Raw genomic sequence first — 15,179 nt, 5'->3', positions numbered from 1 at the left:
TAGCACACAGATACATACACACACACACACATATACACCCAGCACACAGGCACACATGTAGACACATACACAGACACACACCTAGCACACAGATACATACACAGACACACATACCCAGCACACAGGCGCACACACACACCTAGCACACACACACACAGATACATCGACACACACAGACATTACACCTAGCACACAGACACACATACACACACACCCAGCATGCAGGCACACACACACACCTAGCAAACACACAGATACATAGACACACAGAGACACACACAGACACACACATCTAGCGTGCACACACACACACACATATACACCTAGCTGTTACCATTGTTATTATTAGCTGACTTGGAGCTCTGGCTCTGGTCTATCCTCTGCTCACACAGACACACACACACGTATACACCTAGCACACACACACACCCAGCACACAGGCACACACACAGCCTAGCACACAGACACACACATAGATACAGACACACACAGACACACACAGTATATAGGCATACACACAAACACATACACAGATACACACCTAGCACACAGACACAGACACACACCTAGCGCACACACACACCCCTAGCACAGACACATAGACACACATACACCCAGCACACACACACACATATAGACACACATACACCTAGTACACAGGCACATTCACACCCCCCACACACACACGGAGACACACACATAGCATACAGACACAGATACGTACACACACACACACACCTAGTACAGAAATATGCAAATACATACACAGACACACCCTCCCAGCACACACACACAGCACACAGACATACGTATACAGATACACACAGACACATACACACCCAGCACACAGACACACCAAGGTCTAACTGCTCTAAGAAGTCAGCCAGCTCCAAGTGCTCCCCTCCGAAGCCCCTCATCCCTCAAGTCTATGCCGCCACCCAACTCCAGGCAGCCTGAAAGTTCTCATTTTCCAGAGCACTAGTGCCGGAGATAGGCTGCCCTACTAGCCATGTGACCTGGGGCGAGTTACCTCCATCCCCTGTGCCTCAGTGTTCTCATCTGGAGTGGGCTGGGGATAATGATGGGCACTAACTCACAGGCATAATTTTTTTTTTCTTTTTTGAGACGGAGTCGCGTTCCATCGCCCAGGCTGGAGTGCAGTGACATGATTTGCACTCGCTGCAACCTCCACCTCCTGAGTTCAAGCAATTCTCCTGCCTTAGCCTCTCGAGTAGCTGGGACTGCAGGCGTGTGCCACCATGCCCAACTAATTTTGTATTTTTAGTAGAGATGGAGTTTCACCATGTATGTTGGCCAGGCTGGTCTTGAACTCCTGACCTCAAGTGATCCGCCCACCTTGGCCTCCCAAAGTGCTGGCATTATAGTCATGAGCCACCATGCTGGGTCTCACAGGCATAATTGTGAGGCTTAAATGAAATAGGGCATGCATGTGGCCCAACACAAGGTCAGCCGTTCAGGGTCCATGGGGGCCTCGCCCGCCTCACTGCTCCCGGAGGACACTCTAGGGTAGACTCAAGGACACGGGGAGGGGTATGCTGAGTGCTCCTGTGGCCCTGCCTCTCCACAGCTGCCTTGCGAAGACCAGATCATCCTCCTGAAGGGGTGCTGCATGGAGATCATGTCCCTGCGGGCGGCTGTCCGCTACGACCCTGAGAGTGACACCCTGACGCTGAGTGGGGAGATGGCCGTCAAGCGGGAGCAGCTCAAGAATGGCGGCCTGGGCGTAGTCTCCGACGCCATCTTTGAACTGGGCAAGTCACTCTCTGCCTTTAACCTGGATGACACGGAAGTGGCTCTGCTGCAGGCTGTGCTGCTAATGTCAACAGGTACCTGCTGATTGGCCGGGAGGGCTCAGAAGCTTCCAGGGGTCCCAGAGATTGGCTGGACCCTGGGCCTGTTGCTCAACTCCCTCCTGAATCTTCTTCCAAGTTACCTCTCTGTCACCTAGGCCATCCCCTGTCCCCTGTCCCTTGCTCTGTCACCCACCTACTTCTCACTTGTTCCCCTTGCCTCCCCATCCCTGTTCTGTGCATTTTCCTGTCTTTGTTTCCTTCCTCCTCTCTGCCCCCATCCTCTGTCACTTGCATTCCCCTTTGCTCCCCACTCCCCACTTTGTTCTCAACCACCTTCCATCCCCCATCCCTCCTCTGTCCCCCAGTCCCATCTCTTACCCCTCAGTCCCCTCCCTACCCCCATCAGCACCCTGCCTCTCTAACCACCAACCCCAGTCCTCCCCTCTCCAAGGCTCCTCTCTCTGCCCCAGCCCCCGGCCTGTCCCTCTGTCCTCCTTGCGTTGCTCCATCCCCCCAGCTCCCCCCTGGCCCTCTCCACTTCCCAGCTGCCTCCCTCTGCCTGCGCTTCTCCTGCCCATGTCCCTCAGGGGGAGCTTCTCCCCTCCCCTCCCCCATCCTCTCCGCTTCTATCTCCCCTCTAGTCCTTTCTTCCCCCGCCCCACGCCTCACCCTCCCCACCTCCACGCCTTCGGCCGACCCCATGCCCCTCACGCCCCTCTTCTCCCACAGACCGCTCGGGCCTGCTGTGTGTGGACAAGATAGAGAAGAGTCAGGAGGCGTACCTGCTGGCGTTCGAGCACTACGTCAACCACCGCAAACACAACATTCCGCACTTCTGGCCCAAGCTGCTGATGAAGGTGACTGACCTCCGCATGATCGGGGCCTGCCACGCCAGCCGCTTCCTCCACATGAAAGTCGAGTGCCCCACCGAACTCTTCCCCCCACTCTTCCTCGAGGTCTTTGAGGATCAGGAAGTCTAAAGCCTCAGGCGGCCAGAGGGTGTGCGGAGCTGGTGGGGAGGAGCCTGGAGAGAAGGGGCAGAGCTGGGGGCTGAGGGAGACCCCCCCACACCCCTTCTCTCCTTCCTCTCGTCCTTGGATAGATTCAGCTCCCACACACACACCCGCACTGCCCAGGTCCCTCCTCAGACCTCCAGCCCTGGGACAGGGCAAACAAATGAACTTGCTATGGAAAGGACAGTGTGGGAGGCTGGGGGAGCCGTGTCCTGCAGTTCCCAGGACCCCGTCCTCTCAGAAGGTAGGAGAAGGGTGGGAGGACTGAGAGGAGACAAGCCACCTTGACTGTAGGGGAAGGAGGAATGTGGGCTGGGGGAAGGTGCCCTCAACTCACGCCCTACACACACAAGAGAGAGCCCCCACCCAGTTCCTTGGCCTAGGTCTCCCCTCCAGGCTGAGGGCCTCTCTACTTCCCCAGATGCCTGGGTGCAAAGAACCGCTTGGCTTGGCTCCTCCCCTGGAGGTTAAAATTTATAGTCATTCTAACTGCACTTTGGAAACCAAGCAAGGGGAGAAGACAAATGAAGAAAAACTAGACAGAGAGAAAAATACGAAAAAGAGAGAGCGAGCGATAGAGAGAGATGATATTAAGTTATTAACTGAGGCTGACCAGAGGGGAGAGACCCCCCCCTTTACCACCCCATGCACTTTGTGAGCTGCCCTCCTTCCCCCACATCAGAGAGGAATGCCCCCACACCAGAGCCCCAAGGGTAGGGCTGCCGATCAGAGCTGTGAGTTAACACAACAGGGTCCTGGCCACCCCCCTTGCCGTACCCCACCCTCTGTGCCCCTTTGGCACCCCCCAACCCTAGTATGTCCTCGCTTTCTGCCACTCGTGCCCGCTGAGTTCCATCTACCTCTCACGCTGGATGCCAGCTGGCCCCTCACCAGCCTGCCCTGCTGCCCACACAGCTCCCCTTTAAGTGCCCAGCCCTAGGGGCCTCTCCCCATCCACCTCCTCCTTCCACACCTTGGCACCCACCCAGGAAAAACTGTGGCTCCAGCTCCTACCCTCCTCATATCCTGCAGTATTAGCTAGAAACCGGATGCTGCTGCATTGGGTGGTGGTGGGGAGGGCAGGAGGGCTGTGCGTGAGCGTCTCCCAGAACCCTCCACCCTTTTAGCACTCTGTTTCCCTGTTTCCCATCTGTCTTCTGGGCTCTCTCTAACCTCTGCCCTCTCCCCTGCTCCTACTCACTGCACTAACTCTGGGCGGGCAGGCATCGGAATGGGGGTGTTTAGATAAGTGACACTTAGTTGGGGCCCCATGGGAGGGGGTGGTCGGTGCTCCTTTTTCTTTAAAGCTCTTTTGGCCAGCTGCCCCTCTGCCCCAGGACCCCTTCCCCTCTTCTTTTCTCTAATTCAGGGACTTTGGCTTGAGCCCCTCTCACCCTCCTGGTGAGGGTGCTCTGTTGGTCTGCACTTGGGTGAGCTGCCCTCCTCCCCCTCCCTGTGGCTGCCGCCCACTCCTCAGGGGAGAGAGGGAGAGAGGAGGTGGTCCTCCCATGGGAGCAGGAGGTGGGGGTGGGACAGAGCAGACCGGAGGGCGCTGGGCTCAGGGCTGCATGTCGGCAGGGATGGATGGGTGGACACAGATGCCCCCGGAAGCCATGGGGATTGGGGTAGGGGGTGGGGGGAGGGGTGCCAGGGCTTCCTGCGCTTTGCACTATTGGGGCAAAAATGTCTTAAGCAGTGGGGAACCTGCCACCCCACCCTGACTCTCAGCCTGCCACAGCCCCCTACACACACACACACACACACACACACACACACGTACATGCACACACGGACATGGGAAGGCAATGCTATGCTGCCCGTTAGGGCACTGTCCTTTCTCCATCGGTCAGGTGTTCCAACAGGGGTGGAGGGCCTGGAGGAGCACCCACTGTCACCTGTGCATGTTCCTGTCCCACCCTGCTGGGGCCTCGGGCTGCCTGCGCTGTCTTTGTCTCTATCCTCTCTCTCTCCTGGAGTACTGATTCCTGTATTACTCCAGTTCCATGGGTAGGCCCTCTTGTACCTTCCTCCCACGCCTGGGGGCCCAGTGGAATTCCTGACCTGTCTGCTGTCTTCCCCATCCCTCCATCCCCACCCCAACCCCTCCATCCCCATTCTCAGCCATGGACACGGCAGAGAAAAGGCCTTGAAGAGCCTTGGCCTCTTATAGGCACTTGGGACTCCCCTACCCTCCCCAATCATATGAGCTGTGATTCCCCTCCCCCTCGGTGATGTGGGGTGTATGTGTGTGTTCCTCTGCGTGAATGTGTGAGTGAGTACACATGGTAGGGGAGGAGCCAGGGCGACTCAGGAGTGCCACGCACCTGCTCTAGAGCGGCAGCTGTCCCAGTCCCTGCTGTGGAAGTGGGGGACAGGGCCCTCTCCTGGGGGCCATTGGTGCTAATGAGGGGGATGGCCTTGATGTGGGTGCTCAGCATGCCTCCCCCAGTATTGGCCCGGGGCACTAGGGCAGGCAGGGTGGAGCAGCAGGTGCAGTATTGGTGGGAGGATGGGTTGCTGGGAATAGGACGAGGGGGCCAGGCCAGGACAAGGGGGTGCCAGAGCCATGACCACTACCCCGCCCCCACCACCCGCCTCTCCATCTCAGTATTGCCCCTCCCATCACTCATAACACACATACCTCATCCAGCCTCCTCCCTGCTCAGACTTGGGGAGGGTGGGGGAGGAGCCCCTGCCCCTTCTCCTGGTGGCGGGTCTGCAGAGCTGGGAGAGGGCAGGGCGTGTGACAGAGACACCGTCCATAAGGAGGACAGTAACTCCTGCCCTGGGAACTCCTGGGCAGCGGGGAGGGGGACACTGCCCAGAGGCGCTACTGAATGTATGAGAAGCTGGTGCTGGGCTGGGGGGAGGGGAGTTGTGGCCAGACACAGGGAAGGAGGTAGGTCTCTTCCCCAGGGAGGGGTGGGACCGGCAGGGGTGACTTGAGGGGCTCCTACTCCTGCCCCACATTGACAATCAGTATGTCTGTTATGTGCGATTTTTCACCCCGTTGTGTTTTGGGTCAGGATTTTAAAGAAAGATATTTTTATGGTAATTGTTGCTCGTCTATTTTACTATATATTTATGTAATAAATATATGATGAAAATAACCCCCTTGGGCACCCCCCTTAGACTTGTGTGCTGTTTCCCTATATCCTCCCATCTGCTGGCAGAGTACCCACCCCACAAACTGACCAGATGGAGAGGTGGCCCCCCCAGCCTTGGCAGTATTTCCACCCCACCCCCCAAACGAGCACACACCACAGAAGCCAGCTCAGCTGTGAACTCTTGGATTTGAGACAGGAACAGAACAAATCAGGGGGCCAGGGGAGGGCTGTGGGGGAGAGAGAGTGGTTTAAATAGGGGAGGGGGGGAAGTTCGGTGATGGGGGAGGGAGGCAGGTATTTACAAGAAGGCTCAGGGGGCCAGAGGCTCATCTTGGAATATTTTATAACAATATAAATAAGATTCTGGTTTGCTTTTCCTTTTCGTCTCGTAAAGGAGAGAGAAGTGCAGAGTTCGATTCTGTACAAGGGGGCAGCGGCAGAAGGCCGGCCGGGCGGGTCACTGGGCGTCCACCCGGAAGGACAGCAGCTTCTCGGAATGCATGTTGTTCAGGGTCCGCAGGTCCGGCAGCTTGAGCAGCAGCTTGGTGAAGCGGGAAGTCTCCAAGGGCCGGTTCTTCAGCACCAGAGCCCGAAGAGCCCGCAGCAGCGTCTCCTGGAGCTGCTCCACCGAAGCGGAATTCTCCATGCCCGAGCGGTCTGTGGGGAAGACGACAGCAGTGAGGCGGACTCCCCGAGCTCCTCTGACGAGGAACCGGAGGTCTGCGAGGACCTGGCAGGCAATGCAGCCTCTCCCTGAAGCCCCCCCGAGGGCCGATGGGTAAGGAGAAGGAGTGCTGTACCTTCTCACAGGCCTCTGCCCCGAGAGCAGATGCCTGAAAGCTGGGAGCGTGGGCTCAGCAGGGCTGGTCACCTCCCATCCTGTAAGACCACCTTCCCTTCCTCAACAGGCCGAACGTGGCCAGGCTCCCTTGCTTTTTGCTGTGTAGTTCCCTCTGCCTGGGATGCCCTTCCCCCTTTCTCTGCCTGGCAACATCTTACTTGTCCTTTGAGGCCCCAACTCAAGTGTCACCTCCTTCCCCAGCTCTCCCAGGCAGAAATAGTTGTCTGTGCTTCCTTGGTTCATGCTTCTACTGTGACACTTATCTCACTGTTTTATAATTAGTCGGGCATGAGTCTGTTTCCCAAGCTAGACTGTGTCTGAATCATGTCTGTATCCCCAGTGCCCAGTGCAGGGCCTGGCATAGAATAGGTACTCCATAAAAGGTGTGTTGAATTGAACTGCGTCTGCCTCCTCCCCCGGGTCAGGCGAGAGCCTGACCTACCTGCAGAGACAAGCACCACCGCGGTGAAGAGGCCCAGCTCCTCCTCGGTAAGCGCCAGGGAGTTGAGCTTCTCGCTGAAGTCGAACATGGCATTGAGCAGGTCTCCCATGCCCATGGCACCAAGCTCCTGCAGGCTGTAGGTGGTGCGGCTTAGGAACATCACTGTCTGGTCCTTGACGTTGAACAATGATGCAAAGCGCACCATCAGCACCTAGAGGGGGAGTGGGAACAGTCAACCTGGGTGGGGTGGGAGGAGCACTGACCAAATCGCCCCTGTAGTTTGCCAAAGGGTTTAGTGGTGCTGCCTTTGATTTCTCAGTAGAGTGGGGGTTGTTTCTGAATGGGCAATGAGGGAGCCCAGGTGGAAGGATGGCTTTGGGATCCAATAACGCTGAATCTGAGTGTCAGCTTTGTTATTACCTGTGACCTTGGGCAAGGCATTCACCAAAGTTAACTTGCTCTTGTCTAGAATGGGGGCAACAGTGTACCCAAGGCATTATTTCAGTGTAATGGGTTGTGATTAAATTCCAGCTGAGATGACAGAAGTCCCAGCCATCCAGAGACAGCAGCAGGAGCAGCTCAGCCCCTTCCACCAATCAGAGGCTATAAGGACAAAGATACTGGGTTCTAAAACCTTTCAGAGGTCCTGCCCACCCCAGACACCAAGGCCTACTGCTGGATCCTTCCCAAGGTCAAAACAGGAAGTGGGCCAGGCGCGGTGGCTCAAGCCTGTAATCCCAGCACTTTGGGAGGCCGAGACGGGCAGATCACGAGGTCAGGAGATCGAGACCATCCTGGCAAACACGGTGAAACCCCGTCTCTACTAAATAGTACAAAAAAACTAGCTGGGCGAGGTGGCGGGCGCCTGTAGTCCCAGCTACTCGGGAGGCTGAGGCAGGAGAATGGCGTAAACCCGGGAGGCAGAGCTTGCAGTGAGCTGAGATCCGGCCACTGCACTCCAGCCTGGGCAACAGAGCGAGACTCCGTCTCAAAAAAACAAAACAAAACAAAACAAAAAACAGGAAGTGGCTGGGTACAGTGGCTCACGCCTGTAATCCCAATACTTTGGAAGTCCAAGGCGGGTGGATCACCTGGGGTCAGGAGTTCGAGACCAGCCTGGCCAACATGGCGAAACCCTGTCTCTACTAAAAATGTAAAAATTAGCCAAGTGTGGTGGCGGGCACCTGTAATCCCAGCTACTCGGGAGGCTGAGGTAGGAGAATCGCTTGAACCCAGCAGTTGGAGGTTGCAGTGAGTGGAGATCGCACCATTCCACTCCAGCCTGGGCAATGAGCGAAACTCCGTCTCAAAAAAACAAACAACCAAAAAAAACAGGAAGCATAAATGGTCACTCACCTCAAAAGTGCCAGCCTTAAGCAGGGTGACTTGGTCGTGCTGAGAAAGGTCACGGAAGCCCGGGATGTGCTTGGCAAACTCTACCACCTCCCGCACAGCGGGCGTGAAGCTCATGGAGAAATCTTCCCAGATCTCCTGCACCGTTCGTCCACTGCGTCCGTGCGGGTACATGTTCATAGGACATGCCTGGGGGAGGAAAGGATTGAGGGACGCGAGTGTCAGCCAGGCTGGGTCAGATGGACGCCCCAAGCAGAGCTGGACCCCAGAGTCTGCCTGGGCTAGAGGCTGTGGCCCTGGAGGATGGGTCTGTCAGATAAAGTAGCAATTAGGTGCCAGGTGGAGATCAGGGATTCCCAGGCAGAGCCCAGACTGCAAGGCAAGACATTCTCTCCTGGGAAGAGGCTATCCCCACCTTCAGCCTCCAGGAGCCCCCAGCTGCCTTCCACTAAGTCCATTCTGCCAAGCCCCCCCGACCTTCTTAACGCACCCGCCCGCCCCCATGCCCTTACCAGCAGAACATTCTTGGAGTTACCCTGCCGGGGATTGTTGGCAGGTGCCTTGCTTTCTGGGGCTGCATACACATGGGTGGGGCATAGACGGTGCCCGTTGCTGTTGGACTGGTGGCAGCTGTGGTGTGCAGGGCCGGGAGGCCAGGTGGGAGGGTAGGAGGAGGGGGCCTGGCGCAGACCATTTAGGGCCTCGTTATGACGCTGGGCAGCCAAGGTGTTGTTGTCATTGGGGGCAGGTGGGCAGCCCTGATTTTCCCAGCGATGCGGGGTGGTGGCTGGAGGGCTACCTGATGCATGGTTGGCATTAAAGTTGCCAGGTGAGCTGCCCAGCTTGTCATGGGCGTAGGTGAAGATCTCTCGATGGGCCCGGGCCACCTGGGATATCACATCCTCCACTGTGGGCTCGGGGCTTGGGGATCTGGGAGGCGTCAGCTGTTGTGGGAACTGGGAGAAGCCCACCAGGGGTGAGGGGACTGGAGCAGGGGGTGGCGAGGGGCCCATGGAGCCTGGGGTGGGGTGCTGGGTGGGTGAAGTCTCCAGCGGGCACTGGCTGCTCAACTGGTTGTTGGCCAGGTTCATGGCACTCTGCATCTCAGCAAGCATCCGCTGCTTCTCTCGTTTGGGGATGCGTCCAAAACGCACAGCTGCAACAGGATGAGAACAGCGTCAGGAAGTTCTCAGCCACACTCACGTGCTTCTTTTCCTTCCTTCCTCCTGAAAGGGCAAGGCTCTGAAGGCTTGGGGTTTCACATCAAAACTAAAACCAGCAAGGCCACGCCCATCAAGGGGGTTTCCCTAGGAGGGATTGTTGGTAGGAGGTGACCTGAGGGACCAATGGGATAGAAGTGTATGTTGACCCAAGCGGATGAAGGATGGACATCCCCTGTGCAAATGTGATTCACAGTATGATGTGTCTCCATTTGTGACTTTTTTAAAGGGAAAGATTAATTCAGAAACTTTGGGCGGAAAAAAGGGGGAGGATGTGGGGATGCTGCCTCACCGTCTCGAGACATGCCCACGGAGAGACACTTCTTGAAGCGACATTGCTGGCAGCGGTTGCGATTGATGCGGACGATGGAGCAATTCTCATTCTTCAGACACCTTTTGTACTGGATATTCTGCTGGATGCTCCGACGGAAAAAGCCCTGGAGGGCAGGGGCGGTTAGTGACCACCTCCATCATGGCTGGGCCTCTGTGTCCAGGGGGAGGGGGCCACCTGCCCCTGCCCTTACCCCCAGTCCGCCTCACCTTGCAGCCCTCACAGGCGTGCACGCCATAGTGGAAGCCCGAGGCAACGTCCCCACACACTTTACACAGTAACACCATGCCATTCAACTCTGTGAAAGAGACGGGCAGCAGGTGAGCAGGAGAGGCCAGGCTGAGTGGCCAGAGGTGTGGAAGGCTTTCTGGGCTGGAGATCCAGGGAGGGAAAAGCTGAGGAGGAACTCCAGTGCTGAGGGGCACTGGAGTGACAAGACTGGGCTGAAGAGGGGCTGGTGCCACTCTAGGAGAAATCCCTGAAGCCAGAATAGGCCCTGGCGAGACTGGTGTCACATAAAAACCCATTCCCAATCTGGCCCTGGCCTGCTTCCCTTCCCCCGAATCAGCTGGAAAAGTACTCACTGGTGATGTTGCTGCTGCTCTTGCTGGGGGACACTCGGCTGCTGTCCTCCATGGCCACTTGTAGACTCCCTGGGGGGCTCCCATTATAGAAAGAGGAGGATGACGACGAGGAAGATGAGGAAGAAGGGGAGCCATCATCACTCAGGCTGGCTGCAATGCTCCCAAAGGAGCGAGCTGGGTCTTGAGTGAGGGAGCCAGTGGGGGACGGTGGGAAGTACGTGGGACAGCCTTGCGTCAGGGACTGGAAGCTGCCATTGGAGTTGTCACTATAGAGGGATTCAGGGCTGGTGCGGCTCGGGGAGGAGCCACTGGAGCCAATGTAGGTGATGACGCCACCTGGAGGGAGAACAAAAGGGAAGGGGGTGTCAGCCGCCATGTTTCTGGACCTAGGGTGCCACTGTGCTCATCGCCACCTGTCTGCCCAAAACACTGCTGGCCACTCAGTTCACTGTGTGGAGCCCCTAATCTTGGAGTTAATAAGCAATTCCCCAACACACAGTAGACATGGCATGGCCAAGCAACACCCACAACCCTTTGCAGGACACGTTCAGCTTCTGCTTTGAATGTGAGGCGTGACCCCTGGGGCATCTCGCATATGTGCCCCCTTCCCTATATGCCTTCCTTGGGAATATCGACTGCAACTAATGACTTAGTTGTCAATTGAAGATTGGGGGATGGGCAGCTGAGCGCCATTCAAAGTGCCCAGTCCTCCAAAAACAAAAACCCAGCTGCTGATTTTAATACTGAGACCATTCCAGGAATGAAACCATGGACCATGGAGAGATAGCTAGCTAATAGTAAAGAGAATGCAGATCTTACAAAAGTAAGACAATCACATTCCCCCCAAGCTGGGAGATATATTCTCTGAAGGAACTGAAGGGAAGGAATCTGCCCGCCTGGTTCCCCTGGCCTCTAAGAGAGTGAGCCACAGTGGACTCTATCTCTGTGTCCAGAAAGGACTTCGCGGTGCGAGTTGCAGGAGGTGGAAGTACAAACTGTCCAGCCTAGGGCTCTAAAATTCCCCCTTCAGATCTCAGCCTGGTAACAATGACCTTGGCTCTCTGGCCACTCTGGGACTTTGACCCTCTGGTTACATTGCCAACAAGGTGGCTGTGCTCCCGTGGTATTAGCAGGAGAAAAAGGTGACCTGCCTGCCACACCTCTGCCAAGCACCTAGACTGGCCTGCCACAGGCGGGGTGGGAGAAGGGAGGATCCCAGGACACGTGTGAGCTGACACATGCCATGCCACTGTGTCTGCAGAGACACATGTCTTGCTCACCCACTGACACACACTAAACTGGGCAGGGCGGCCCTAAAATAGCTCAAGGTTGGTCAGGGTGAACCCAGCTCCTTGGAAAATAGTTGCACAACAGATCAGCTCCCACGGTTTCAGGGCTGAGGTGGGGGATGGAATCATTAGGTGGCGGTAAATGAAGTTGACCTAGTTCACCCATCCACCCATCCCCCAAAAGAGAGTGAGACCTTCATGCAGAGGCTTCCAACGTGGAAGTGAGGAGCACACTCAAAAGTGTCTAGGTCCAGGTCTAGACCCATCACTACCAACTTATTTTGTGACCTAGAGAACATCAACTCCCCTCTTTGGGTCTCAGTTTTCCTTTTCGTGAGAAAAAAGGACAATATCATTTCAGCTATGAGTGTGCGGTGCAGTTGCTTTGGGGAGCCCTTTGTAGGCACACTGCAGCTTGTTTGGTGGAGATGGGGGTAAGACAGTGCTCGCAGAACTAAGGAAAGAGAAGCTTGGAGAACACAGAATTTGGAATGTGGGGAAGCTGAGTTTAAATGAAGTGCAGTGAAGTAGGTGCAAATAAGAGTGAAGGCGAAAGGAGTGACAAGGGTGGTTAGGGGTGAGGTCTCTTTAGGGAATGTAAAACAGAAGGCCATGAGAGGTCAGAGATCGCTCCATGTTACTTTGTTTTGGTGATGAGGAGGAGGGGGCCGGGCAGGCGGACCGGAAAAGGAGGCAGGCGGGGGCGGTGAGTCAGCCCAGCTTCACCCAGATCTCGGCGGGGCGGGGCAGGGCGGGAGCTGGGCCCTCAGCCGGCCTCACGTCCCCGCTCCACGTGTGCCTCTCGCACGTGGCTCCCCAACGAGGAACCCCGGAACTCGAGGCCCCGCCCTCCTTGCTTCCCGTCAATCGAGAGCAGTAGCCCCACCTCCTCCCCGCCTCTCCCCGGCGACCGGGTCGTGGGCTGGACCCCGAACGCTAGCAGGACTAGGACAACCTAGGGGAGGGGAGAAGGGAACACGCGTTGCCGGGGCGACTGGGGGGGCGGAGCTCATTATGTAACGAGGCCGGGAGGCAACAACCAATGGGGTGGCGGCCACGGCTTCTGCTGAATGAAAACAAACGCAGCACGTGGGCCCGGCTCTAGAGCCATGTGAGCCCTCCCGGTGGCCGGGGCCCTGTAGGTGCCCTCCCTCGGGCCGGGCACCACGCTCTGGACTCCTCAAGTGTCGCTCCCTCCTGTCACTGAGGATTCCCCAGTGAGATCCGAACGATTCTCCCAGCCCCTCCTTCCCTGAGCCCCCAGCCACTGCTTCTCAGATTCCCTCGCGCCTGCAGGAACTAGAGGAGGGGGAAGACAGGAGGGGAGGAGGTCCGTTTTCTGAGGCCAGGCATACCACAGCTGCAGGTAGTGGACAGATGGGGCCGTTTCGGGGCACTGTTCCAAAGCTCCCAGTCCCCCTAAATTTTTCGCTTCACCACCCATACCTCCTCTCCATTTCCATCCGCCCCGAGATTCAAGGCTCAAGGGAGCTTTGGGACTCTGAGGGGTGGTGATGGGGCGTTTCTGAGAGCATTCCCAGCCCGAACAAGTCACTCTGGAAATCCCACATTAAAGCCCCGCAGCATGTTAGCAAATCTCCGGGCCAAGGGACTCCCCGGTCCCTTACAAAGTTCCTCTTGTTATAAGGCGTAGATGGAGGTGGGAATACAGTGACAGGAAAAAGATGATAGTAAAGGAATCTCAGTACCTGTGTTGTTGTTGGAGTCCAGGGTCGTCATGTCTTCACCGGCTGAGAGCGGTCATTCAAACTGGACCTTGACTCAAACTAGAGGTTGCGATCACCGCTGTTGCCCCCTGGGCACTGGCTAAGGGCGGGGAGAGGACCCCGCGACTCACGATCAGGATCCGAAGCACCCTGCAGCAAGGTCTTGGGGTGGCCGGACTGCAGCCCTGGAGAAGGGTTGGACGCTGAGGCAACGGAGTTCTGCTTTGCATGGGAAGAGCAAAGAGAGTGTGTAGGGGGAATTAGCCTGCAGTAATTCTGGCTAGAAGGTAGCAAGGAGCGTCGGGTCTCTGCAGCGTACGGGGTGCCTCTGCCTGCCGGCTCCGCAGCGCTGCGGGGTAGCGAATCTGGAGCTCCCAGTGCACAAGTCCCAGAGAGAGAGAGGTTGCAACCAGGAAGTAAGTAGGTGATGGGGAGAAACGGGGCACCGAGTCGCAAAGAGGCGAGACGTGTGCCCTGCTACGTTCCCTCGGCAGTAATATTTCACTCTGCCAATCTCAGCCGCCTTTTGCCCGAGCCTTTCCCTGGGACAGAGGGCTCTGCGCAGGCGCCAACAGCCCAGGGTTCCCGGGCCGCACGCGGCACTGGAGCAGGTACCATGTGATCCCAGGGAGCGCCTCGTGCCCCAGTGACACACTTTTCCAACAGCCGGCACGTTGAGCTCTGTGCGCCTGCGCAACGACGAGACTGTCGGGATTTGTAGTCCACTGACAAAGTGGGCGGACTGCGTGCCTTTCCTCTTTCTGCCTGGCAAAGCGCTTACCGGGACCTGGGAGGAGCTGAGAGTGGGGTGGGGTGCGCTGAAGAGTCAGGGTGGCGTGTTTAGAAAGCCTGTATGGCAGGGGCATGTGAATTTCTGGGGAGGGACTGGCAAGCTTGGCTGCTCTCTGGGAGATCAAAGCTAAGAGGCCCTTTCTGCAAACCTTGCAAACGTGAGGGCTTCACGTGATTGCGGGACTGACCTCGTCCTGAGGTTACTGGTGACCGGGAGAGAGACAAGCCAGGGAGGGAGATTTCCCTGGAGTCAGGAGCTTAGGCTGCCCTCTGCTTAGGGGCAAAGTCCAGAGAAGGATGCAAATGTGACCCCCTTTCCCTTCTACTCGTCCTAGAGAGAACACCTCCAGGGGAAGGAGTTGCCACAGAGGTAGGGATGTCTGTAGGGACTCCCTGTTTGCTTGTATGACACCATTCCACCCACTCCAGTTGACTTTGGGGTGAGTCATTTCCCTTTGTCTGGGAAATAAAAAAAGGACAACAGAGGGGAACTAATAGTGAAAGTGCTTTGAGATCCTAAAGTAATGAGCAAGATGTGAGGCAGGGGGTGGGGGCAGAGTGACACCCTTGCCCCTCGGTGCTGGAGGGTAGAATATGAATTCCACAGAAGATTACTACTCAGAGGGGAACATGTAGATCATCTTAAGCCTCCCTCTTTTTACTATT

At 56.7% G+C, this 15,179-nt stretch overlaps 2 protein-coding genes across 3 annotated transcripts in view; one reads left to right on the top strand and one right to left on the bottom strand.

Annotated features, from left to right (window-relative positions):
- THRA (thyroid hormone receptor, alpha) overlaps positions 1 to 5,937 on the top strand; it is a 35,457-nt gene extending 29,520 nt beyond the window's left edge. For both annotated transcript variants that reach the window (XM_011998967.1, XM_011998968.1), the window contains exons 8-9: positions 1,589 to 1,847; positions 2,544 to 5,937. In XM_011998967.1, the coding sequence (XP_011854357.1) occupies positions 1,589 to 1,847; positions 2,544 to 2,794 (510 nt within the window). In that variant the 3' untranslated portion in view covers positions 2,795 to 5,937. The remainder of the gene's footprint in view (positions 1 to 1,588; positions 1,848 to 2,543) is intronic.
- A 155-nt stretch (positions 5,938 to 6,092) lies between these two features.
- On the bottom strand, positions 6,093 to 14,363 carry NR1D1 (nuclear receptor subfamily 1, group D, member 1). The gene is made up of 8 exons (XM_011998969.1): positions 13,704 to 14,363; positions 10,706 to 11,041; positions 10,331 to 10,419; positions 10,083 to 10,227; positions 9,083 to 9,726; positions 8,574 to 8,759; positions 7,218 to 7,428; positions 6,093 to 6,591 (listed from the first exon to the last, which is right to left on the bottom strand). Exons 1-8 carry the CDS (start codon positions 13,732 to 13,734, stop codon positions 6,392 to 6,394), a joined length of 1,842 nt encoding a protein of 613 aa, XP_011854359.1. The 5' UTR covers positions 13,735 to 14,363; the 3' UTR covers positions 6,093 to 6,391.
- Between the last annotated feature and the right edge of the window lie 816 nt (positions 14,364 to 15,179).

This window comes from Mandrillus leucophaeus, unplaced genomic scaffold (assembly GCF_000951045.1).
Source record: "Mandrillus leucophaeus isolate KB7577 unplaced genomic scaffold, Mleu.le_1.0 Scaffold58, whole genome shotgun sequence".
Taxonomy (NCBI): domain Eukaryota; kingdom Metazoa; phylum Chordata; class Mammalia; order Primates; family Cercopithecidae; genus Mandrillus; species Mandrillus leucophaeus.
This window is presented reverse-complemented; position numbering and strand designations above follow the sequence as displayed.